Source organism: Lithobates pipiens, unplaced genomic scaffold (genome assembly GCF_037356315.1).
Source record: "Lithobates pipiens isolate NorthernLeopardFrog02 unplaced genomic scaffold, aLitPip1_a1.2 Scaffold_18, whole genome shotgun sequence".
NCBI classification, from domain to species: domain Eukaryota; kingdom Metazoa; phylum Chordata; class Amphibia; order Anura; family Ranidae; genus Lithobates; species Lithobates pipiens.
Genome location: NW_027507758.1, coordinates 581246109 through 581271432, shown reverse-complemented (window position 1 = coordinate 581271432; position 25324 = coordinate 581246109). Strand labels below are relative to the sequence as shown.

Genomic DNA, 25324 nt, shown 5'->3' with positions numbered 1-25324 from the left:
ATCACCAATTTAATAAACATTCTTCTCACTGGCCGCCAATGTTTGGAACATTCTTCTCAAGGGCTACCAATGTAAGGAACATTCCTCTCACTGACCACCATTGTATGGAACATTCTTCTCACAGACCACCAATTTAAGGAACATTCTTCTCACTGACCACCAATTTAATAAACATTCTTCTCACTGGCCGCCAATGTTTGGAACATTGTTCTCATTGGCCACCAATGTAAGGAACATTCCTCTCACTGACCACCATTGTATGGAACATTCTTCTCACCGACCACCAATGTAAGGAACATTCTTCTCACTGACCACCAATGTAAGGAACATTCTTCTCACTGACCACCAATGTAAGGAACATTCTTCTCACTGACCACCAATGTAAGAAACATTCTTCTTGCTGACCACCAATTTAAGGAACATTCTTCTCACTGACCACCAATGTAAGAAACATTCTTCTCACTGACCACCAATGTAAAGAACATTCTTCTCACTGACCACCAAGGCAAGGAGCATTCTTCTCACTGACCACCAATGTAAGAAACATTCTTCTCACTGACCACCAATGTAAGGAACATCCTTCTTGCTGACCACCAATTTAAAGAACATTCTTCTCACTGACAACCCATGTAAGGAACATTATTCTTTTTGACCCCCAATGTAAGCAACCTTCTTCTCACTAATCACCAACGTAAGAAATATTCTTCTCAGTGACTACCAATGTAAGGAGCATTCTTCTCACTGACCACCAATGTAGGGAACAATCTTTCCACTAACCACCAATGTAAGGAACATTTTTCTCACTGACCACCAATTTAAGGAACATTCTTCTCACTGACCACCAATTTAATAAACATTCTTCTCACTGGCCGCCAACGTTTGGAACATTGTTCTCATTGGCCACCAATGTAAGGAACATTCCTCTCACTGACCACCATTGTATGGAACATTCTTCTCACCGACCACCAATGTAAGGAACATTCTTCTCACTGACCACCAATGTAAGGAACATTCTTCTCACTGACCACCAATGTAAGGAACATTCTTCTCACTGACCACCAATGTAAGAAACATTCTTCTTGCTGACCACCAATTTAAGGAACATTCTTCTCACTGACCACCAATGTAAGAAACATTCTTCTCACTGACCACCAATGTAAAGAACATTCTTCTCACTGACCACCAAGGCAAGGAGCATTCTTCTCACTGACCACCAATGTAAGAAACATTCTTCTCACTGACCACCAATGTAAGGAACATCCTTCTTGCTGACCACCAATTTAAAGAACATTCTTCTCACTGACAACCCATGTAAGGAACATTATTCTTTTTGACCCCCAATGTAAGCAACCTTCTTCTCACTAATCACCAACGTAAGAAATATTCTTCTCAGTGACTACCAATGTAAGGAGCATTCTTCTCACTGACCACCAATGTAGGGAACAATCTTTCCACTAACCACCAATGTAAGGAACATTTTTCTCACTGACCACCAATTTAAGGAACATTCTTCTCGCTGATCACCAATGTAAGGAACATTCCTCTCTCTGACCACCAATGTAAGGAACATTTTTCTCACTGACCACCAATTTAAGGAACATTCTTCTCGCTGATCACCAATGTAAGGAACATTCCTCTCTCTGACCACCAATGTAAGGAACATTCTTCAAATTGGCCAGAAATGTAAGGAACATTCTTCTCACTGACTGCCAATTTAAGGTACATCCTTCTCACTGACCACCAATGTAAGGAGCATTATTCTCAGTGACCACCAATGTAAGGAGCATTCTTCTCACTGACCACCAATGTAGAGTATTCTTCCTACTGACCACAAACGTAGGGATCATTTTTCCCACTGACCAATTTAAAGAACAATCTTCTTACACTAGTTGAAAATGGTTGCTCCAATTGAAATGCCAGTTTGGTGTTAATTCCGTAAATACTTAACTGATCACTTGGTGTGTATCCATCATCTGGCAATGGTCTTCACTGTGTTAATCATATTGATTTGCGGCAGGGCAATATAAATTTGACTCTGTTTTCAGTCCTGTTATGGAGTCTTGTGAAGATTTTTTTTTAGTTGGCACAGACCATCTGTTGGTACGTGTGCCAGTCTCTGGCTCTACCATCTAAGAAAAGGAATATTGTATAAAAATATTTGATGAAGGAACAGATGGTGGAGATGTTGGAACCACAAACTGTAATCACAGAAACTCCAAACCAGTGAGACAAATGTGATTTCTGGCATGTTGGGGCTGATTCACCAAACAGCAGACCAAAAGTGAAGCTGTTATCCTTAGCTACTAACAGAGTCCATTCACACTGTAATGTGTGCATTGAGTGCAGGTAAACGTACAGGCAGTGGCATGCAAGGTTGCATTTTTACATGCTCTGCGTTGCGCTGATATACATTTTTTTAGAGAAAACTTCAGACTTTTTTTTAGATTCTTACATTTATGCATGTTGCAGTGCGTTTACATGTGTTGCACTGAAAAATGTTATTGTAATGTGTATGGTGACCCTTTGTCTTTAAAATTAAGCATACATTTTTTTTTATGCTGCCACTGTACAGGGATTTCACACCAGACTTTGATTGGAAGTATAGACTTATGCCGCATACACACGGTCGGAATTTCGGCCAGCAAAAGACAGATGAGAGCTTTTCTTCGGAAAATGCGACCGTGTGTATGCTCCATCAGAATGTTGCAGGCGGAAATTCAGCCAGCAAAATTCTGATGGATTCAGAGCAGGTTCTCAATTTTTCCGATGGAAATTCCAATCGTGTGTATGCAATTCCGACACGCATGCTCAGATTCAACTAAGAGATGGAAGCTATTGGCTACTGCCTATTGAACTTCCTTTTTCTAGTCCCGTCGTACATGTTGTACGTCACCGCGTCACCGTGTTCTTGCCGGTCAGAATTTGGTGTGACTGTGTGTATGCAAGACAGCTTGAGCGAAAGCCCGTCGGAATTCCGTTGGGAAAACCATCAGAGCTTTTTCCGACCAAAATTCCAATCGTGTGTACGCTGCATTATACTACACACATAATGGTATTTGCCAGAGATGCAAACGATTAACTTGTATCAGTGAGGCTGTATAGAGTGGTTAAGGAGGCCCTGTCAAGTTATAAAGTGAATAATGCAAGTTATTAACCACTTGCTTACTGGGCACTTATACCCCTGTTCCTACCCAGGCCCGCTCTCACACTTTGAATGGCAATTGCGCGGTCATGCAACACTATACCTATATGAAATGTTTATCTTTTTTTTCCACACAAACAGAGCTTTTTTTTGTTGTTATTTAATCACCACTAAGACCGAAAATGTTGAAAAATAAATGTTATTCATATTTTGTTATATAATTTGGCAAACAGGTAATATTTGTCCTTCATTGATGTGCGCTGATGAGGCGGCACTGATGGGCACTGATAGACTGTACTGATGAGGTGGCACTGATGAGTCGGCACTGGTGGGCACTGATCTGGAGGCACTGATGAGGCTGCACTGATGGATGGGACTGATGGGAACTGATTGGTGGCACAGAGTGGTGGCACTGATAAGTGCCACTGATGGGCACTGGTAGACAGCACCGATAAGTGACACTGATGATAAGGCACTGGCTGGACACTGAGAGATGGCACTAATTAGCAGAACTGCAGGACACTGATTAGCAGCACTGATGTGCACTGTGTGGGACCAATGTCCCCCTAACAGAAGCTGGTAACGGCTTTCTTCTTTTCTTCACGCTGACAGCGTAAGGAAAAAAGCTCATAACTGACTTCTGTTTTCATCCGTGATCAGCTGTCATTGGCTGACAGCTGATCACGTGGTAAAGGGCCCACTGTGATTGACCCTTTACCCAATCTATGATCAGCTGAGTCCCAAGGACTCAGCGATCACATAGCACGCCACGGACAACGGAAAAACGGGATTACGTCCATGTTCGCCCTCCCGGCATTTTAAGGCCGATCTGTAGCAGTCTTTCGGCTATAGTGCGAGTGCAAAGTAGGTAGATAACCAAATTTACTTTAACAATGGAAATTTCTTGTGCTAAGGGATTCAGTTTATTAAAGGGAGATTTAGTGTTATGCTGCATACACACGATCGCACATTGCGACAACAAATCCATGTTTTTTTTCCCGACGGATGGTGGCTCAAACTTATCTTGCATACACACGTTCACACAAATCTTGTCGGAGATTCCGATCGCCAAGAACGCGGTGATTTACAACACGTACGAGGAGCCAAGAAAAATGAAGTTCAATAGCCAGTGCGGCTCTTCTGCTTGATTCCGAGCATGCGTGGAACTTTGTGCATCGGAATTGTGTACACATGATCGCAATTTCTGACAATGGATTCTGTTGTCGGAAAATTTGAAATCCAGATCTCAAATTTTGTTTGTCGGAAATTCTGATGGAAAATGTCCGATGGAGCCTACACACGGTCGGAATTTCTGACAAAAAGCTCACATCGAACATTTGTTGTTTGAAAATCTGACCGCGTGTACGCGGTATTAGGGTTACAGGGAGGATTAGTGTGGAATGTACAGGAAAGATAAGTGTTGAGGTTAAAGGAAGGGTTACTGTTGGGGTTTCAATGTAGATTAGTGTTGGGGTTACAAGGTAGGTAAATGTTGTGGTTACAGGGGGGTTTATTGTTGGGGTTTACAGGGAGGGTTAATGTTGAAATTGCAGGACAGGTAAGTTTTAGGTTTACAGGGAGGGTTAATGTTGGAATTAGAGGACAGGTTGGTATTGAGTTTCCAGGAAAGATTAGAGTTGGAGTTACAAGAAGGGTTAGTACTAGGGTTGCAAATAGTTTTCATGTTTACAGGTATTGCTAATATGAGGGTTACAGGGTTACAGGGAAGGTTAGTGTTGAGGTTACTGGGAGGGATAGTGTTGAGGTTACTGGGAGGGATAGTGTTGAGGTTACTGGGAGGGTTAGTGCTGAGGTTACTGGGAGGGATAGTGTTGAGGTTACTGATAGGGATAGTGTTGAGGTTACTGGGAGGGATAGTGTTGAGGTTACTGGGAGGGTTAGTGCTGAGGTTACTGGGAGGGATAGTGTTGAGGTTACTGATAGGGATAGTGTTGAGGTTACTGGGAGGGTTAGTGCTGAGGTTACTGATAGGGATAGTGTTGAGGTTACTGGTAGGGATAGTGTTGAGGTTACTGGGAGGGTTAGTGCTGAGGTTACTGAGAGGGTTAGTGCTGAGGTTACTGGGAGGTTTAGTGTTATGCCGGGTAGACACGATCGGAATTTTGGTCAGAAAAAGCTCTGATGGTTTTCCTGACGGAATTCCGACAGGATTTCACTCAAGCTGTCTTGCATACACACGGTCACACCAAATTCCGACCGTCAAGAACACGGTGAAGTACAACACGTACGACGGGACTAGAAAAAGGAAGTTCAATAGCCATTAGCATATAGCTTCTGTCTCGTCATTGAATCTGAGCATGCGTGAGTTTTTGCGCGTAGGAATTGCATAGACACAAATGCATTTTTGGATAGGAACTTTTTCCGACCGAAAAATTTAAATTCGGCCAGCAAAAGTCAGATGAAGCATACACACGATCGCATTTTATGACCAAAAGCTCTCGTCTTTTGCTGGCCGAATTTCCGATCATGTGTACGCGACATTGAAGTTTCAGGGCAGGTAAGTGTTTCGTATACAGGAAGGGATAGTGTTGAGGTTACAGGGAGGGTTAGGTTACTGGGAGGGTAAGTATCAAGGGTTACTGAGAGGACTAAGGTTGAATTGTCATGGCAGGTAAGTGTTTTGTTTACAGGAGGGGTAGTGTACAGGTAGCAGAGTTTGATGGTTAGTGTTAGGGTTACAGGGAGGGTTAGCGTTGAGTTACAGGGGGTGGTAGTGTGTCAGACAGGGCATTTCTGTCCTTTACGTGAGTTCTGCATCAAAACCGCATCTGTCTCTGAAAACTGATTTACTGTTTTCAGCACATCCTCTATATCAGTTGTCCTTCAAGCTTCCCTCATCTCTCCTACCTAAGACATATCCTTCCTGCTGCGAACTTTAAATGATCAGTCCATCCAAAACTGATATTTTAGTTTTCCTTGGGTAAGTAAATTGCAAACAAGTGATTGGACTCCGCATGTGTGGGCCCTTCTTCGGACCTCAAGGTTTCTTTTTTGCAGTGAAAGGCAGGGCTATGATCAGTTATAAGGGATGCATTTGGTGCTTTCAGGAAGTTATTAATGTAACACTGTGCAACAAGAATTGTGTTATTGATCAGTCTCAAGGATGAACAGCCCATATCACCACTAATGACAACAATTTTATATTTCAGCTGGGGGATGGCGGTCAATGTTTATTCCACCTCTGTGACCAGCGAGAACCTGAGTCGTCATGACATGCTGGCATGGGTCAACGACTCTTTACAACTCAGCTACACCAAAATAGAGCAACTGTGCTCAGGTAGGACAGAATCCATATTTTCTTTTGCTTTGGTGAAAGGTAGTCACAGACAAAGCTAGCATTATAAGGTTTGTCAAAGACATAAGGGACACTTTTTATTAGATATCTGTACTTATTTTAAAGTAGAACTAAATGCAAAACCTTTTTTTTGCAATTTAAATAGAATATGATAGGGTAATAACGCCTTTCAATTTTATTTTTGCTCTCTGTGTCCCATAGGGGAGATTTTCCTTCACTTCCTGTCCCATAGCCAACACAGGGAGTAAGATGAAATCCCTCCAAAGAAAGGGAACCCTGGTTGTCACCAGGATCACCAGAGCTAGTATCTACATTGGAAAATTTCCCCATTAATACTTTTCTGGGACAACCAAAATTTAGGTTTTCCTTTTGCTTTCACTTTTGGTGATAATGGTAAACATGACGAATAAAGATGATGAATCTCCCTGATCTCCACTTGCTTCCACGTCCCGTGCAGAGTACCTGCTCAGCTACATTTTGAAAAAAGGAGGTCAGCTGCTGGGCATTTGTGCCATTCAGAGATTGGTTTGCATTTTCTCATTGAATGAAATGTATTCTCTGATTGGACAAGTCCAGTCAGAGAACATTTTGCATTGTTAGCCCTTGTACACATGGTCGGACATTCCGACGGAAAATGTCCGATCGGACCGTGTTGTTGGATAATCCGACAGTATGTGGGCTCCATCGGACTGTTTCCGTCGGAATATCCGACGGATAAAGTTTTAGAGCTGGGCTATAAAACTTTCCGACAACATGATCCGATCGGACTTTGTCCGTTTGTGTGTAGAGAATTCCGATCGGACAAAGTGCCACGCATGCTCAGATCAAATTCCTAGACCAAAGCTATTGGGTACTAGCCTGAACGTAGTCCCGTTGTAACGAAATAACGTCATCACGTTACGTACGATCGGATTTTCCGACAACTTTGTCCAACCTTGTGTATGCAACACAAGTTTCGGACAAAATCCGTCTGACAAAAGCCGACGGATTTTGTTGTCTGAATGTCCGACCGTGTGTACAAGGGCTTAGAGAAGATACAATGTGATCTCTTAACGGCACCGAAGCCAAGTGGCCAACCTCCTTTGTTGAGAATGCAGCAGCAGAGAAGCCGCTCTACACAGGATATGGAAGCTTGTGGAAATCACTGGAGTAGCGGACAGTGATTTCCAGCTTCTAGAGAGATCCCATAGGTATGGTATGTAGATATTTACATTGGTCCAAGCTGGACCAATATCCACACCCTGAATTTTTCTTTAAAAAAATACTTAATTTAAAGCGATCCTGTCAGCATTATTGAAATTCCAAAAGGTCAATCCCCCTGCAGTAGAAGGGTTCTTAAACTCATCTCTCCAATGTCCCATGTCTCTTAACCCCCTGCTGTTCCAGCACTGCAGCCTGTCATTTTATGTCCATTGGACACTTCCAAAGATTTCAGATGCCGATGTCCCTGTTAAAATACATCTAATGGGAATCTAGTTGAAGCTTCATATACCAAAAGTCTCTTAAGGTTCGCTTGTTGTGGAAGGTGGAAGGTGTGCCCAAAAAGGCTAAGCAGAGGGCAAAGAACTAGTCACCAGTATTACCTCTTTTCTCCCTACAGCTCATCTTTCCACCATTAATGACTTACCATGCCTGGTTCTGCATTGCCTGGTTGGAGGCAGCCATCTTGGTAGAGGCAGGGCTTTATTTACTTCCTTGTGTTAGAGTTGCCCACCTGGTGATTTGTTATCTGATGACCACCATAAGTGCTGGATTGCTATTTATTTTTTTACTGTTATGGAGAATGTACCAGTGGTAGTTGGAATACACAAAGGTGGCTACGGACACCCAGGACTCGCAGGTTGACTGGAACAGAGCCAAAATTATGACTGAGGGATCTCACTTTTGGACTAATGATTACATAGAAGACTCCAAAAGACTGAAACAACCCACTGGGCTCCACCTATACCTAAAATAAAACTTTTTAAGTGGAATTGCTATAATAGCAGAAAATGTGTGGTGGGTTCCACTTTTAAATGTGGTTTAAATAGACCAGCCCTCATCATAAGGGCCCTATTCTTTATGGCACTAATGAAGTGAAAGGGGCCTCTAATGAGAGACTAGACAGGTCTAATAGAGTGAGACAGACATGTAGGTGAAAAAAATAATCAAGTAGAAAGGACAAATAATCAGTGCTACTATTAGTGCTATACAAGATCTTACTAGAACTATCAGTGCTTGGACTGAATTAGTATTTAGGAGGGTAAAGGCAATAAAGTGGTTCTGTAGCAGTTGTCGTCTCTCTACAGGTGCAGCCTACTGTCAGTTTATGGACATGCTCTTCCCCGGCTGTATCTTACTGAAAAAGGTGAAATTTCAGGCCAAGCTGGAACATGAATACATCCACAACTTCAAAGTCTTACAGGCTGGCTTCAAGAAGATGGGCGTAGACAAAGTAAGTTTGCTGTATCCAGTGTGTGGGGGACCGTATATTCATTTACGTTGCAGTGGTCACAGTAATTTATGGTAGAATGTAATACCAAGGTTTTGTGGATACCTGACCATCACAGTTACTGAATTGCCAAACTTAATGTAGACAGCTCTCCACATTATGTGTGAGTTTGTGTCACCGGCCCAAAATTAAATGAACTAATAAATTAGTCTGTTTCTTTAGCATTTGTGTGCTAGGTCTGCTGTAATCATAAATTCCAGTGGTATGGGATGTGCAATACATTAATTTTAGTGGATGACTGCGCCAACCTTTAACCAAATACCACCCAAAAAAGCATAGAACCGTGAATATTAATTTACATCCTTTAGTATGAATTCGGTAATAATACAATAGTATAAAATAAAAATTTAAGCCATGAAAAAAACTGTGAAATATACAGTATCTCACAAAAGTGAGTACACCCCTCACATTTTTGTAAATATTTTATTATATCTTTTCATGTGACAACACTGAAGAAATGATACTTTGCTACAATGTAAAGTAGTGAGGGTACAGTTTATATAACAGTGTAAATTTCCTGTCCCCTCAAAATAACTCACCACACAGCCATTAATGTCTAAACTGCTGGCAAAAAAAGTGAGTACACCCCTAAGTGAAAATGTCCAAATTGGGCCCAAAGTGTCAATATTTTGTGTGGCCACCATTATTTTCCAGCATGGCATTAACCCTCTTGGGCATGGAGTTCACCAGAGCTTCACAGGTTTCCACTGGAGTCCTCTTCTACTTCTCCATGACGACATCACAGAGCTGGTTGATGTTAAAGTGGATGTTAGAGACTTTGTGCCCACCCACCTTCTGTTTGAGGATGCCCCACAGATGCTCAATAGTCCAACCCTTCAACCTCTGCAGCAATGCTGGCAGCACTCATACGTCTATTTACCAAGACAACCTCATATAATTCTGCCTATTTTCTATGAACCCAGCCTGTTGCCCCCTAGGGGTCGTATCATTTACGAAAGCTGGATTCAAAGTATTCCAGGACTAAGATGCACTCATAAGTCATGACGTTAGTGCTGCCCAAGTCTGAAAGAATGACCACCTTCTGCCTCCACCAGAGGAATTAGAGAAGTTCCACGTTAAACACCTCTGCTGTTTTTTGTTTTCCTTCTGAATCCTATTTGAGAGATTTCTTTTGTCTTCCTGCCTTATAGACAAATTTGGAAGTAAGAAGAAATATCTCCAAAATGGCTTGGGCAGTTGTCATTGGAACATGTGTCCCAACTGGAGGATTTCCCATCTTTTTCTATTTTAGTGACAACTCAAAATTTATGATTTTCCCTCCACTTTTCAGTAGTCGCCACAACAATTACAGCAAGCGAATCTCCCCAGTAAGCATACAGGCAGTAATTGAACCCTAACAGCGGTCCTACATGTTTACTACTCTGTGCAAGCTAATAAAACGGTTTTGGCTATAGATACACTTTCATCTCATTTTTGGATCATTCATGTACTGTATTACCTGGATCCTTTGCTGTGATGTGTCAATGTCAGACTCAATCCCAGTACAGACACAAATAATCTCTACCTCTCTACAGATTATTCCAGTAGAGAAACTAGTAAAGGGAAAGTTCCAGGACAACTTTGAATTCATCCAGTGGTTTAAGAAATTATTTGATGCAAATTATGATGGCAAGGATTACGACCCCCTATTGGCCAGACAAGGACAAGACGTAGCGCCCCCACCTAACCCAGGAGACCAGGTCTTCAACAAGCCCAAGAAACCAATCGGCACAGCAGGTATGATTATATTTTTCTGTTGTTGATGTGTTTTTTTTAAATAAACTGTTATTTTTGGTTTTCAATTGTAACCTTTTTGTTAAAAAAATAATAATAATAATTATATATATATATATATATATATATATATATATATATATATATATATATACAGGGTGCCTCTGTGGTGCGTATTTAAGAAAGCTCTGCTCAGCACTGCTTTTATAGAAGCTTCCTGCATAGAGATTAATTAGTTATAAGGTTTGTTTGTATTATCTGGGAAAGTGGGAAAGAGGAGGGAGGAGTGTTTCCTTTTTGTGTAAGGCTTGCCATAGAAGGGTCAGGTTTTTTTGTTTTTTTTTCCATTCAACAAAAATAAACTGGAATCCCCCCATCCACAGCAGCGCTGATTGAGCGGGGAGGTTCCACATTGAGAGAGATGTAATCAGCTGGGATCCTAGATACATGTACTCCTAGGTATTTAATGAGAGACACTCTTTGTATTGGAGACTGGCCTGGACCTCAGATGGTGGGAAGCTATCAAGAGGTAGGATTTGCGACTTTTCCCAGTTGATCTTAAGCCCAGAAAATTATCCAAATTGTTCTATTGTCCGTAATGCATTTAAGCCACCCATGGATCTCTGGGTTCTCCCGTATACAGATAGCAAGGGGTTCCGCTGCCAATACATATAGCAATGGGGATAACAGACAGCCCTGTCTCCTACCTATCGCGAGGCAAAACGCGGGGGAGGGCCATCCATTAGCCACCACCTTGGCCTGCGAGTCCCGATACAATAATTGGATCCATTTGATAATCTTAGGCCCAAATCCATAGCACTCCAAGCATTTCCACAAATACCTCCACTCCACCGAGTCAAATGCTTTAGCCATATCCAGAATCACTACCATCAGTGAACCAACCTCCTCATGTGGGGCTTGCAGGTTAATGTACAGTCTTCTTAGATTAAATGAGGTGCTACGCCCTGGCATGAAACCTGCCTAGTCTGCATGTACCAGGGTCAAGATAACTTGGTTGAGGCGGAGAGCAAGAACCTTAGCTAGGATCTTGATATCGGCCTGTAAAAGGGTAAAAGAGGCGGGTTGTCCCAGGTCCTTTCCTGGCTTCAGTCTCAAAATTATAATCGCCTCTCTCATAGAGGGAGGTAATTTAAAGGATTCAAAGGCATAGTTATAAAGAGCTAGCAGTTTAGGGGTAAGTATCTCACCGTACTTTAAATAAAATTTGATGGGATGGGTAGGCCATCTGAGCCTGGAGACTTGGATCTAGCGAAGCTAGCAAGTGCCTCTCTAATTTGGTCGTGAGAGGGGCCTCTAACAGTGATCGTCTGTAAGTTGCGGGAAGGTGATTCTTTCGAAAAAGAGATTAATCAAATCCCCATCTTCTGTGGTTGTAGACGTTCTGTGGTTGTAGACGTGTATAATTCTGCAAAGAAGTCTCTAAATTTATCAGTTACCCTAGCAGGGTCAGTAATCTGTTCTCCCCCATCACCATGAAGTGATATTACAACTGGTGGCCTATCTTCACTATGTACTAACTATGCTAGTAGTGCTCATCGTGATCAAATCGTTTTTGTTTGGAAAAAATGAGTTTTCGCCTAGCCATCTCATAGTGTAACTGGTTCACCACTCTAGTTTGCAGCTTGAGCAAGTCAGCTTGGGCTGGTGTGGGGTCACGTGCATAGGACTTTTCAGTAGAGGATAACTCCGCTATTGCCTTATCAGCGGCAGCAGCAGAGCTAGCCTTCAACCTATTAATGTGGGAAATCAGAGTAGAACGAACATGTACCTTAAAATATTCTCACACTGCAGATGGGGAAACAGACTGATCATTTACCGTGAAATATAGTTTCCAGATATTCATGAGCTCCCCATCCTCTGGCAACAGTAATAACCAATACGGGTTTAGGCACCAGGAGCGGGGTGGTTTATCATCCAGGGCGGTCAGGGTAATCCAGGGCTATGATCAGAGAGAATCCTAGGGCAAAAGGCAGATTTCTTCAAATGTGGAGCAAGTATACGGGATATCATAATTAAATCTATACGTGAAAAGGTGTTGCGTGTGGATGAAAAACATGCATAAGCTAGGGCGAGTGGGTACTTATGATGCCACGTGTCAATTAAATTAAAAGTAGACATCAATTTAGAGAATCTGGTTTCATGCGCAGCCCCTGAAGGTGGCACCCCCGGTTGGGTTCTATCTAGACTGGGATCCATTGTGGTATTAAAGTCTCACATCCAAGTGGCCTGAATCGAAGGATAGCGAGCCACAAATGCAAACCCTTCTGTAAGAACAGCAGTACAAAATTGTGGGGGAATGTAGCAGGCTAATAAAAGAAAAGGTTCCCCATACAGTTTGACAGACAAAAAGACATATCGCCCCTGGGAGTCAGAGGAGACATCACACAACTCAAAATGTATTGACTTGGCTATAAGAACTGAAACTCCCTGTGCATGGGTTGTGTGGGTTGAATGAAAGGCCCACCCAACCCATGGGTGGCAGAGAGGCAGCTGTAGTCGCCCCTCTACATGGGTCTCAACCAGCACACTACATCTGCACGTTGCTTCTTAAAGGGGTTGTAAAGGTTTGTGTTTTTTCACCTTAATGCATCCTATGCATTAAGGTAAAAAAACACCTGTCAGTGACCGACCCCCCAGCCACCTGTTTTACTTACCTGAGCCCTTGAACTTGTCCCACGGGGACGCGCTGTCTCTCTGCTAGGGAGTTATTGGCTGTTGATTGGAGAGATTAATAGCAATGCAGCCATTGGCTGCCTCTGCTGCCAATCAAATCCAATGACATGGCCTCCGGGGGGTGGGGCCAAGTCCTGCATTCGGCGTCTATGGACACCGAATGCTGGACTCGGGAGTGTGCCCTCAAGGTAACCCCCTGGGAGAGTGCTTCTCCCAGGGGGTTTTCTGCTGTGGGGAAGAGCCGCCGAGGGACCACAGAAGACGAGGTTCAGGGCCACTCTGTGCAAAACGAGCTGAACAGTGTAGGTAAGTATGACATGTTTGTTATTTTAAAAAAAAAATTAACCTTTAGTGTCACTTTAAGGAAGGAGAGGGTTGCCGATCGTTTAACCTTATCGCGCAAACTCCTCACATTTCAGGTAAGAAATTTTATAGACGCCATGTCAAAATTTTTTTATAATCAAATAGAAGATCATTATACCACCACCACCCCACCATTTGCAAATTAAAAGGGTCCCTACAGTGGCCCGCCAGGTGTCAGCAGTAGAAGAATCCAAATTGCTAAGCATAAATCAGAAAGCACACATCTACATAGCATCTTAAATGTACCTTTATCATCTGTATTGCCATCTATTAACAAAATAACCCCCCCCCCTGCCCTACACCCACTCCAACTGGTGCAGGCATACTGCCAAAACATAGTAGAACAATCAACTAGAAAAAAATGATGATCCAGGAGCAAAAAAACAAAAGTGTAATGAGCAGTTAGAGCATACAAAGTTGCTGGTTGAAGTTCCTCAAAAAGAAAGCAGCCATACCAGGCTTGGGACTTGTACAGGCTGATGAGTATAGTCCTGCAAACATCCTCGCCACCATGACCATATCTCCTAGTTGAGGGGGGGGGGGGGGGGGGGAATTTGCTGCACTTTACATGTGATTTGTAGGACTATTTTGGCTCCAAAAAGAATAGAATCCGTGGTACTTAAAAGAGGTGTTCCCATTATAAAAAAAAATTAAAAGTCAGCAGCTACAAATACTGCAGCTGCTGACTTTTAATAATCGGACACTTACCTGTCCCAGGGTCCAGCGATGTGGGGGATCGAAGCCCCGCTAGTCTCCCCCTCCGTTCGGCGGTGTCGGCATTGTAACTGTGGGCACCTGGGTGTGACTTCACAGCCGGGCACTCAGTGCGCATGCGCGAGCGGCGCCGTGCGCCGTGATTGGCCAGGCAATCATCTGGGACCTGTCATGTGTCCCAGATGATTGACAAGAGGGAAGGGGCAATTTTTTTTTAGGCACATTTATGCATTTATTTTTTTGGGGTGGAACACGACTTTAAGGCGAAAACAAAGAGACGTGACAAGGGGGGCTCGAAGGAAGAGTGTCATGTCATGGGAATGGGACTCCTCTGGGCAAAACTTGCGGGTCCTCTGGGGAGGTGTTGTCAGAAACCATGAATCAGACCGAGACAGAAGTACAATTAAATCACACTTGTTTATTAAATAAAAATAAAAAGCTAAATAGAAAAAGCATAGTCAAAGCATAGGCAGAGTCCAGTAACCGGATCGAGTAGTCAGCCAGGCCAGAGTTCAATAACCAGATTGGGTAATCAGCCAGGCCAGAAGTCAAGGATCCAAGTAGAGCAACAGGAAGCAGGATAAGGAGCCAGAAGGGATGTCAGCAAGCCAGTCTTTAAACAGAACCACAGGAGATGGTTTCTTGTGATGTGACCAAGGCGAAGGCAGAGGTGAAGTGAGCTGGACAGCTTTAAGTAGGCAGGTCAGACGAGCATGATCAGTAACAGCTGGTAACTGTGGAGAGAGAGGAGAGCTGGCAATTAGCCGACAGCTGAGCAGCCAGCCCAGAGAAGGAAGGGCTAAGCTAGCCCTGACGGTACCCCTCCTCAATGACCCCTCTCCCTGGGAGGGCCATCGGGCTTGAGGGGAAACCGTCTATGGAACTTGCGGAGGAGGACAGGGGCATGTACGTCCGAGGATGAAACCCAGGAGGCAAAGGCAGAGGTGAAGTGAGCTGGACGGCTTTAAGTAGGCAGGTCAGACAAGCATGATCAGGAACAGCTGGTAACTGTGGAGAGGGATGAGAGCTGGCAATTAGCCGACAGCATTTCAGAATAGTGAAACCTCCTCCAAGCAGTGAGGAAGTGCCAGAGTAAATGCTCAGCCAGGTTTAAGTAGATGGGTATCCCGGTATGAAGTAACAGCCAGGGAAGGAAATCATCAGGCAGGGCATCACCCCACAGCACGGTGCAATCATACCCATCTGATTGTATAGCTTGAAGTCACAGTTTGGAAAGCTAGAGTTATATGTCAGCCATTTAATCCACTGCCCGTTCAGAAACATCATGCCTCTCTAGCCAGGCTATAACGTCCTCAGGATGTTCAAAGAACATTATTCTCCACTCTAAGGTGTGGAGGAAACAACATGGAGTATTTAAGGTGTTTGATTCTCAGGCGTCTTTTAGCTTCCGTGAAGCTCTGACGGTGACTCTGGACCTCCGCTGAAAAATCATGAAAAATGGCCACTTTAACATTCCCAAATGGAATATTGCCCTTCTCCCTGGCATGGTGCAGGGCAGCATCCCAGTCCTTATAGTTAAGGAGCTTGGCTATGAACGTGCATGGGGGGTGGGGAGGCTCCCCTGGGGAGGAGGCCTAGCAGGCATGTGGTGTGCTCTCTCCACTGCAAGGGTTGGGGAGGAGGCCTCACGGCATAAGTAGTAATGAACAACTGCTCCAGGAATGTGGTTGGGTCCTTACCTTCCGCCCCCTCAGGGAGACCAATGAAGCAGAGGTTACATCTCCTGAGTCTGTTTTCCATGTCATCCTGCTTTGTGAGAAGCTGGTTAATCTGCAGTTGCATATGGTCAGCCCCTGTCTGCAGTGGCGGGATGACATCTTCCACAGCACCCAGGCAGTTCTCAGCCATCTTCACTCAAACACGGAGTTTCTGGAAGTCCTGTCGGATTAGATATCTACGTTCACCTCCTCGATTTGAGCAGTGAGGGAGGTTCTGCAAAACATAATCACCTCGAGGAGCCTGTCTGTGTCCCCAGCCGAGTCCTTCTTCTCATGTGCAGCGTCGCCATCTTCCCCAGGGCTGTCCTTGTCTTGTCAGCGGTATTGCTTGAGTTTAACCACGGCAGCTTTCTGAGATTTCGATGGGGACATGTCTGTGCAAAATGAGGGGTCCTTCACAGGTGGTCCAAGTTTGATCAGGTTGCCACAGGGTCACAGGATTAGCTTAAATGCAGGAGCAATGGACGGAGCTTTGTGGAAGTGCATCCTACTCAGTGCGTCAGGCCACACCCCACAATCAAGCCTGTTTTTAAGGCAGTGCTATCTGAGAGTCCCTTAGATCACGGGCATCCAATATTGCGTTTTGTCCATATCCCTTATGCAGAGATTTGATGATATTATGTACTGTAGATGCTGAGGAACATTATTCTAAAATAGTTTGACAATTTTAGACACAGCTTGATGAACCTCTGCCCATCTTTACTTTTGAGACACTCTGACTCTTTAAGATGCTCTTTCCTATACCCAGTCATGTTATGTTAACCTGATTAGTATGTTCTTCCAACTCTTCCTTCTTAGTACCACTTACTTTGCCATCTTTTTGTTGCCCTGTCCCAAATTTTTGGGACATGTTGCTGCCATTGATTTCAAAATTACCTTATTTTTTTCTTAAGGCGGGATTTACACCTATGCTAATTAGATGTGGGTTTCTCAGAATCCAATTCGCATGACAGGAGATTGTGACCAGCTCTCTATGGAGCCGGTTCACATATCTCCATTGTGGCTGTGGAGCGACTTGCACAGGAATGTTGTGCGTCTTTGGCTCCATTTCAGGGCCGAATTCAGGCAAAAATTCAGCCACCGGAGAACAGGGACACACCGGACCCCTGCTGTGAGCCGCATCTGTCAGAGGTGTGAAACCAGCCTGAAATGGCAAATTTTCTTAGTTTAGACATTTGACATTTTATGGGTTTATGAGATTTGCAGATCATTGCATTCTGTTTTATATAGATTTTACACAGAGTCCCAACTTTCCAACTTTTTTGCAGTGGGGATTGTAAGAAATACAAAACATTATAAGCATGCTAAATGCTATACATTCCTTTTATTCAACAAGCAGACATGAGCAGTAGTCTAGTTGTCCAGATATGGAAACTGATTTGGTGACATGATTGGCATTATCAGGGGTAGAGACTGACCAGTTAGATGTGGCGATTAGTTATTTGGCTTATCTCTGTAATGTGTTCCTTCTCACTGTCTTCCACAGTGCCCCAAAGAACCTCCCCTACGGGCCCCAAGACAATGCAGCCCCCAGCACGATTGCCAAATGTCACCCACCATGTACGGAAAAACCCACCCATTACCCGGAACGGTGGCAATGACTTGGATTTGCGGATTGTAGAACTCCACCAGCAGGTAAGAGGACGAAACTTTAGTGTCAGAGCCCAGTTTCACCTCCTCCTGCAAATATAGGCTGATAGAATAATGTAAAGTTAGGCCATACACACATTTGATGCAATTGTCCTTAGTCCAGGTGTATTATTTGAACAGATGTCTGAAGTAATTGGTCGATATAAAATAAATGGTACATTTACCTTTCACTTTGTAACGTTCATTTCACAATCCGAAGACAGCTCCATACATTATAGATCAGCGTGGAAACATATAGATTTTCCCAACCTTTTTGATGGCATTCAACTTTAATCCCACAAAATCAGATGTGTAGTGAAAAGACTTAACCCTTTGGTAATTGTATTTGGGAAATGGGGACATACATACGTAAATCATATGGACAAACCTATATGTATTAGACATCCCATTCAAAAACCAAGGGCATTATTTATGGAGTTTTTGAATATACCAGCTTCCACTCTTTTGGGAGGGCTTTCTATAAAATTTTGGAGTGCTTGGAAATTTGTGCTCATTCAGCCAGAAGAATATTTGGGAGGTCTGGTTCTGATGAGGGATGAGTAGACCTGGCTCGCAATCAATGTTCCAGTTCATCCAAACGGTCTTCAGTCAGTCAGGGTCGAGGTCAGGGTCCTGTGCAGACCACTCAGGTGTTGCGTCCTACACTAGAAGACTTTCCACATCATTTTACAGTGTGTCTGTGGGAATAACGCCCATTCAGCCAAAAGGGCATTTGTGAAGTCAAGTACTGATGTTGGATGAGACCTGGCTCACAATTGGTGCTCTAATTTGTCCCAAAAGTGTTTAGTAAATTTGAGGCCATGACTCTGTGCAGGCAACCCGAGTTCTTCAACACCAAACTCATTAAACCATGCCTTTATGGAGCTGGCTTTGTGTACAGGGGTGCAGTCATGCTGGAACAGAAAAGGACCTTCTCCAAATTTCTAACACAAGGTTGGAGATGAACTATTGTTCTAAAATGTCTTTATATGTTGTAACACACATTTGTCTCTGGGTGGCTACGTCGATCCTCCACTGTATCTATGGAGGGAGCTGTGGTTGTCACCCTAGGCTGATTTCCTGATATGGACTACAAACATGTTTGTATTACTTACATGGTGGGGCGGGACAATTGGTGGTTTAGAGAAGATAGCTAGAAAAATATTTATCTGTACAGTTCACAGGAAGTGACAAGGACACAATATTTCTGGCAAGATCAACAGATATTTTCTGTATTTGTTGAAAATGTTCTTAGCTTGAAAAAAAACTAAGACTGTAAGCTACATTTTTTTTTACATTTTTTGTTCCTGACCCCATCCTGGCTTTGGCCACAACTTTGACACAACTTTGGATGGGTGCAACTTGGATACAAATTTGGCTTTGACCAGTGATAATGGACTACTGTTGGACAACTGTTGCATTGTATAACATTCAGGTATGACTTTCATGCAACGTTTGAGGGTTACCATTGAAGTCTATGGCCCTCAAGTTGCATGGAAGTCAGACCAAAATAGTGCATTAACTACTTTGAAGTTGTTGCAACTTTAAGTCGCACATATATGAATAGTTACCATTGGGAAAACATGGGGAACGACTTGTCGTGCATGACAAGTCGCACAAGTGCGAATAGAGCCTTAATCCAGTGAGGTCCAGATATAGCCTTCCAGGGCAGAGCCGAGGAGTGAACTAATCCAGAAACAGCAGTAGGATCTGTGTAGCCAGGGAAATTGATAGAATGATCAGAGAAAAAACTTCATTAGGAAAGAGGTAAGTGTCTCTCAGTAGAAGTCCATCACCTAAGAACTTAGGCTATCTGGGAGCTGGGAGCTTCCAAGGTTAACTAGGGGATGTTACTGCAGCTTTCTTTTTGTCACTTATAGGTAACTGCATAAAACCCATAGTAATCACTGAAAGTTCTGTGTCCTGTACTGTATGACTAGGAAATGCATGTTTGACAAATATGGTTTTAATAGAGGCAACACCTTTGACACAGGGTTCCCATGTGATCATGGCTCTTCTAAACTTTAGAGGGAGGGACTATATATATATATATATATATATATATATATATATATATATATATATATATATATATATATATATATATATATATATATATATATATATATATATATATATATATATATATATATATATATATATATATATATATATATGTTGTAAGGCTGGCCGCAGGCCAGCCTGTATTTGTAGGAGGAGCCTGAGAGGGCTATTTAAACCTCCTCCTCTGTCAGGGCCAGTGTCGGTAGGTTTTCTGGGTGGGGAGCATGTCTTTTCAGAGCGGCGGTCGGCCGCCTCCCTCCCTCCCTCCCTCCGTCCCCTGGCTGGTGGTGGCCGCTCTGCCGTCACCCCCCCCCTTTTGTTCAACCATGTTCCAGCGGGGAGGGGGGTGGCGGCCGTCGGCGGTTGCTTCTCCCGGCGTTTGGGTGGGGGGGGGGACAGTTCATGCATCCATCCGTTCGTCCTACTTCCTCCCTTCACCACCCACAGCTCTGGCTGGCATGCCGCCCGCCCCCTTCTCCTGGTACTCATGCCGGGGGGAGAGGGGGGGGGGGTCCTTCCGTTATGTTCCGCCTCGCATCGGGGGGGGGGTTGTTCAACTACTCCCCTTGCATGTAGCTCCATGAGGGAGCCACCCGCCTGGGGATCGCCCGCCAGCTCCGCTCTCCAGGCATCATTCCACTAGGGAGCCGCATGCCTGGTGGGTCTCGGACATGTGTCTCCTGGTGAGGGGAGGTGGAGATAGTCGGCCTCCCCCTCGCAGGTACCAAGCACCCGCCGTTTCTCCTCGTGGGGGGGAGATAATCGCCCGCGCTGCCCCCCCCCCTCACATATGCCGTGTTCCGCCGATTCTCCTGGCAGGGGGGAGGGGGAGGTAATCGGCCGCGCCGGCTCCCCCTCCCCCCCCACATTATGCTGTGCACCCGCCGGTTCTCCTGGTGGGGGAGGTAAACGGCCGCGCCGCGCTGCCGTCCCCCCCATATGCAGTACACCGGCGGATTCGGCCATCCTTCAATCTCCCCTCCCTCAGCTCTCCAGCAGGCAGTCCGCTCGGTGTTTCCTGCCAGGGGGGAGGTGATCGGCCGTTTCTTCGCCCACATCCTCCCCTCCCTCAGCTCTCCTACGTGCAGTCCGCCCCTCCCCCCGGTTTCCCACCGGGTGGGGAGGGGCGGTTGTCCTCCGCCTTGCTACATCTCTTAGTCTAGGGCTGCACTGAAGTGCACGGACCCTACAGTGCCTTTTAGTCTTCAAATTAATCCTTGCATCCCTGTAGACACATGGAGAGAAAAACCTAACAAGGGTCCTAACCACTACCTGATCAATATAAATGAAAAAAGTTCTCGAAAGATATACATAAACTACATTTACATGGAACTGCCGTGTTGGGTCTCCCCCTCCCCCCCCCCCCTCTGAGCTCCACGTGGTGGGCCTCCTGAGCTCCACGTGCTGGGTCTCCCCCTCCCCCCCCTCTGAGCTCCACGTGGTGGGCCTCCTGAGCTCCACGTGTTGGGTCTCCCCCCTCCCCCCCTCTGAGCTCCACGGGGTGGGCCTCCTGAGCTTCCTCCTCCCCACCCGCCTGAGCTCCACGTGGCGGGTCTCCTCACCCGCCTGAGCTCCACGTGGCGGGTCTCCTCACCCGCCTGAGCTCCACGTGGCGGGTCTCCTCACCCGCCTGAGCTCCACGTGGCGGGTCTCCTCACCCGACCTGAGCTCCACGTGGCGGGTCTCCTCACCCGCCTGAGCTCCATGTGGCGGGTCTCCCCACCCGCCTGAGCTCCACGTGGCGGGTCTCCTCACCCGCCTGAGCTCCATGTGGCGGGTCTCCCCACCCGCCTGAGCTCCATGTGGCGGGTCGTCCCCCCGCCTTAGCTCCACGTGACATTTCTGTCGCAGCGTTTCTGTCTCAGCGTTCTGTGCTGCTTTTCCGTCACGTCGTTTCTGCGCTGCTTTTCCGTCACAGCGCTCTGCGCTTTTCCGTTTCAGCGTTCTGCGCTGCATTTCCGTCACAGCGATTTCTGCGCTGCATTTCCGTCACAGCGATTTCTGCGCTGCATTTCCGTCACAGCGATTTCTGCGCTGCATTTCCGTCACAGCGATTTCTGCGCTGCTTTTCTGTCACAGCGGTTTCTGCGCTGCATTTCCGTCACAGCGGTTTCTGCGCTGCATTTCCGTCACAGCGTTTCTTGCTCTGCATTTCCGTCACAGCGTTTCTTGCGCTGCATTTCCGTCACAGCGTTTCTTGCGCTGCATTTCCGTCACAGCGTTTCTTGCGCTGCATTTCCGTCACAGCGTTTCTGCGCTGCATTTCCGTCACAGCGTTTCTTGCGCTGCATTTCCGTCACAGCGTTTCTGCGCTGCATTTCCGTCACAGCGGTTTCTGCGCTGCATTTCCGTCACAGCGTTTCTTGCGCTGCATTTCCGTCACAGCGTTTCTTGCGCTGCATTTCCGTCACAGCGTTTCTTGCGCTGCATTTCCGTCACAGCGTTTCTTGCGCTGCATTTCCGTCACAGCGTTTCTGCGCTGCATTTCCGTCACAGCGTTTCTTGCGCTGCATTTCCGTCACAGCGTTTCTTGCGCTGCATTTCCGTCACAGCGTTTCTTGCGCTGCATTTCCGTCACAGCGTTTCTTGCGCTGCATTTCCGTCACAGCGTTTCTTGCGCTCCACGTGGCGGGTCTCCTCACCCGCCTGAGCTCCATGTGGCGGGTCTCCCCACCCGCCTGAGCTCCACGTGGCGGGTCTCCTCACCCGCCTGAGCTCCATGTGGCGGGTCTCCCCACCCGCCTGAGCTCCATGTGGCGGGTCGTCCCCCCGCCTTAGCTCCACGTGACATTTCTGTCGCAGCGTTTCTGTCTCAGCGTTCTGTGCTGCTTTTCCGTCACGTCGTTTCTGCGCTGCTTTTCCGTCACAGCGCTCTGCGCTTTTCCGTTTCAGCGTTCTGCGCTGCATTTCCGTCACAGCGATTTCTGCGCTGCATTTCCGTCACAGCGATTTCTGCGCTGCATTTCCGTCACAGCGATTTCTGCGCTGCATTTCCGTCACAGCGATTTCTGCGCTGCTTTTCTGTCACAGCGGTTTCTGCGCTGCATTTCCGTCACAGCGGTTTCTGCGCTGCATTTCCGTCACAGCGTTTCTTGCTCTGCATTTCCGTCACAGCGTTTCTTGCGCTGCATTTCCGTCACAGCGTTTCTTGCGCTGCATTTCCGTCACAGCGTTTCTTGCGCTGCATTTCCGTCACAGCGTTTCTGCGCTGCATTTCCGTCACAGCGTTTCTTGCGCTGCATTTCCGTCACAGCGTTTCTGCGCTGCATTTCCGTCACAGCGGTTTCTGCGCTGCATTTCCGTCACAGCGTTTCTTGCGCTGCATTTCCGTCACAGCGTTTCTTGCGCTGCATTTCCGTCACAGCGTTTCTTGCGCTGCATTTCCGTCACAGCGTTTCTTGCGCTGCATTTCCGTCACAGCGTTTCTGCGCTGCATTTCCGTCACAGCGTTTCTTGCGCTGCATTTCCGTCACAGCGTTTCTTGCGCTGCATTTCCGTCACAGCGTTTCTTGCGCTGCATTTCCGTCACAGCGTTTCTTGCGCTGCATTTCCGTCACAGCGTTTCTTGCGCTGCATTTCCGTCACAGCGTTTCTTGCGCTGCATTTCCGTCACAGCGTTTCTTGCGCTGCATTTCCGTCACAGCGTTTCTGCGCTGCATTTCCGTCACAGCGTTTCTGCGCTGCTTTTCCGTCACAGCGTTTGCGCAGCATCTCCTGTCAGCGGTCTGTCCGGCATTATTGTCATAGCGTTCCTGCCTGGATGCCAGCGTTCTGCCCCGGGATTTCTGTTGTAGCTTTCTGCCCCGGGATTTCTGTTGTAGCTTTCTGCCCCGGGATTTCTGTTGTAGCTTTCTGTCTCCTCACCCGCCTGAGCTCCACGTGGCGGGTCTCCCCACCCGCCTGAGCTTCATGTGGCGGGTCTTCCCCCCCGCCTTAGCTCCACGTGTCATTTCTGTCTCAGCGTTTCTGTCTCAGCGTTCTGTGCTGCTTTTCCGTCACAGCGCTCTGCGCTGCTTTTCCGTCACAGCGTTCTGCGCCTTTCCGTCACAGCGTTTCTGCGCTGTGTTTCCGTCACAGCGTTTCTGCGCTGCGTTTCCGTCACAGCGTTCTGCGCTGCATTTCCGTCACAGCGTTCTGCGCAGCATCTCCTGTCAGTGGTCTGTCCGGCATTATTGTCATAGCGTTCCTGCCTGGATGCCTGATAGCGTTCTGCCCCGGGATTTCTGTCGTAGTGTTCTGCCCCGGGATTTCTGTCGTAGCTTTCTGCCCCGGGATTTCTGTCGTAGCGTTCTGCCCTTGGACTTCTGTCTGCCCCTGGACTGCTGTGGCGTTCTGAACCAGGATTTCTGTCATGGCATTCTGAACCAGGTTTTCTGTCATGGCGTTCTGAACCAAGATTTCTGTCATGGCGTTCTGAACCAGGATTTCTGTCATGGCGTTCTGAACCAGGATTTCTGTCTTTGCATTCAGTCTCAGCGTGTTTTTTGGCTTTTTGCATTTCTGGCCAGGATTCTGCTGTTGCGTTGCTGTCGCAGTTTTTCTGTTATAGCATTTCTGGCCCAGGTTTTCTGGCTTTTCATTTATGCCTCAGCGTTTCAGTCTTGGTTGTTGCTGTCATTGCGTTTTGCCTCCATTTCTGTCACCTTGTTTCTTCTTCAGCATGGAGTTTCAGTGTTTTCTGTCATGGTGTTTTTTCATCATGGCATGTTGCGTTTTCTGTCTTAGCGTTTTCTGTCTTAGCGTTTTCTGTCTTAGCGTTTTCTGTCTCAGCGTTTTCTGTCTCAGCGTTTTCTGTCTCAGCGTTTTCTGTCTCAGCGTTTTCTGTCTCAGCGTTTTTCTGTTTTTGTGTTGCTGCCAGCATGCCTGTCTTGGTATTTCAGACTTGGTGTTCAGTCTCAGAGTTTCTCAGAGGGGCATTGTCCACTCATGGCATACTCTGGTAGTCGTTCGTCCTTGTTGATTGTCATGTCTCATCGTGTCTGTGTCATGTTTGTACCTGGGTCAGGTAGCTAGGGCTCACACGTCAGGATCTGTCACGTCTATAGATCCATACGGGCTGAGGTTTTCGTTTGTTAATTGATTGTTGTCCTCAATCTTCTCGCCCGTATACCATACGTCATACGTTGCATGTTCATTCACCACATCTATATGACTACCCACCACGGTCCGTGGGTACACTAGCCCTGAGTTTTCAGTTAATTACCTGCCTCTGCACTGCAGGTTACTCGGGCTCACTTACCATTTTACATGTTGGGTGGGGGGGGGGGGGGTTCTTTTCACGCACAGTGGTCTTGACTTTTCTGCTCATGTTTCATTCTTAGTTAGGCAGGGGGTATTTTTGTTCTCATTGTCTGGTTGTCTGTCTTTTCTCTAGTATTGTGTTTCAGGTTGGGCCGTCTTGGCATTCATACCGATAGCATCCATGCTTGCTATCACTT

At 46.0% G+C, this 25324-nt stretch overlaps 1 protein-coding gene across 6 annotated transcripts in view; it reads left to right on the top strand.

Moving 5' to 3' along the window:
* The window catches only part of MAPRE3 (microtubule associated protein RP/EB family member 3), a 170416-nt gene that overhangs the window by 126215 nt on the left and 18877 nt on the right, over window positions 1–25324 (top strand). For all 6 annotated transcript variants that reach the window (XR_013276970.1, XM_077489103.1, XM_077489105.1 and 3 more), the window contains 4 exons: window positions 6313–6440; window positions 8747–8892; window positions 10485–10686; window positions 17680–17828. Coding sequence is in view for 5 of the 6 variants with exons in the window: in XM_077489101.1 (XP_077345227.1) it covers window positions 6313–6440; window positions 8747–8892; window positions 10485–10686; window positions 17680–17828 (625 nt within the window). In the remaining variant the exon portion in view is untranslated. The remainder of the gene's footprint in view (window positions 1–6312; window positions 6441–8746; window positions 8893–10484; window positions 10687–17679; window positions 17829–25324) is intronic.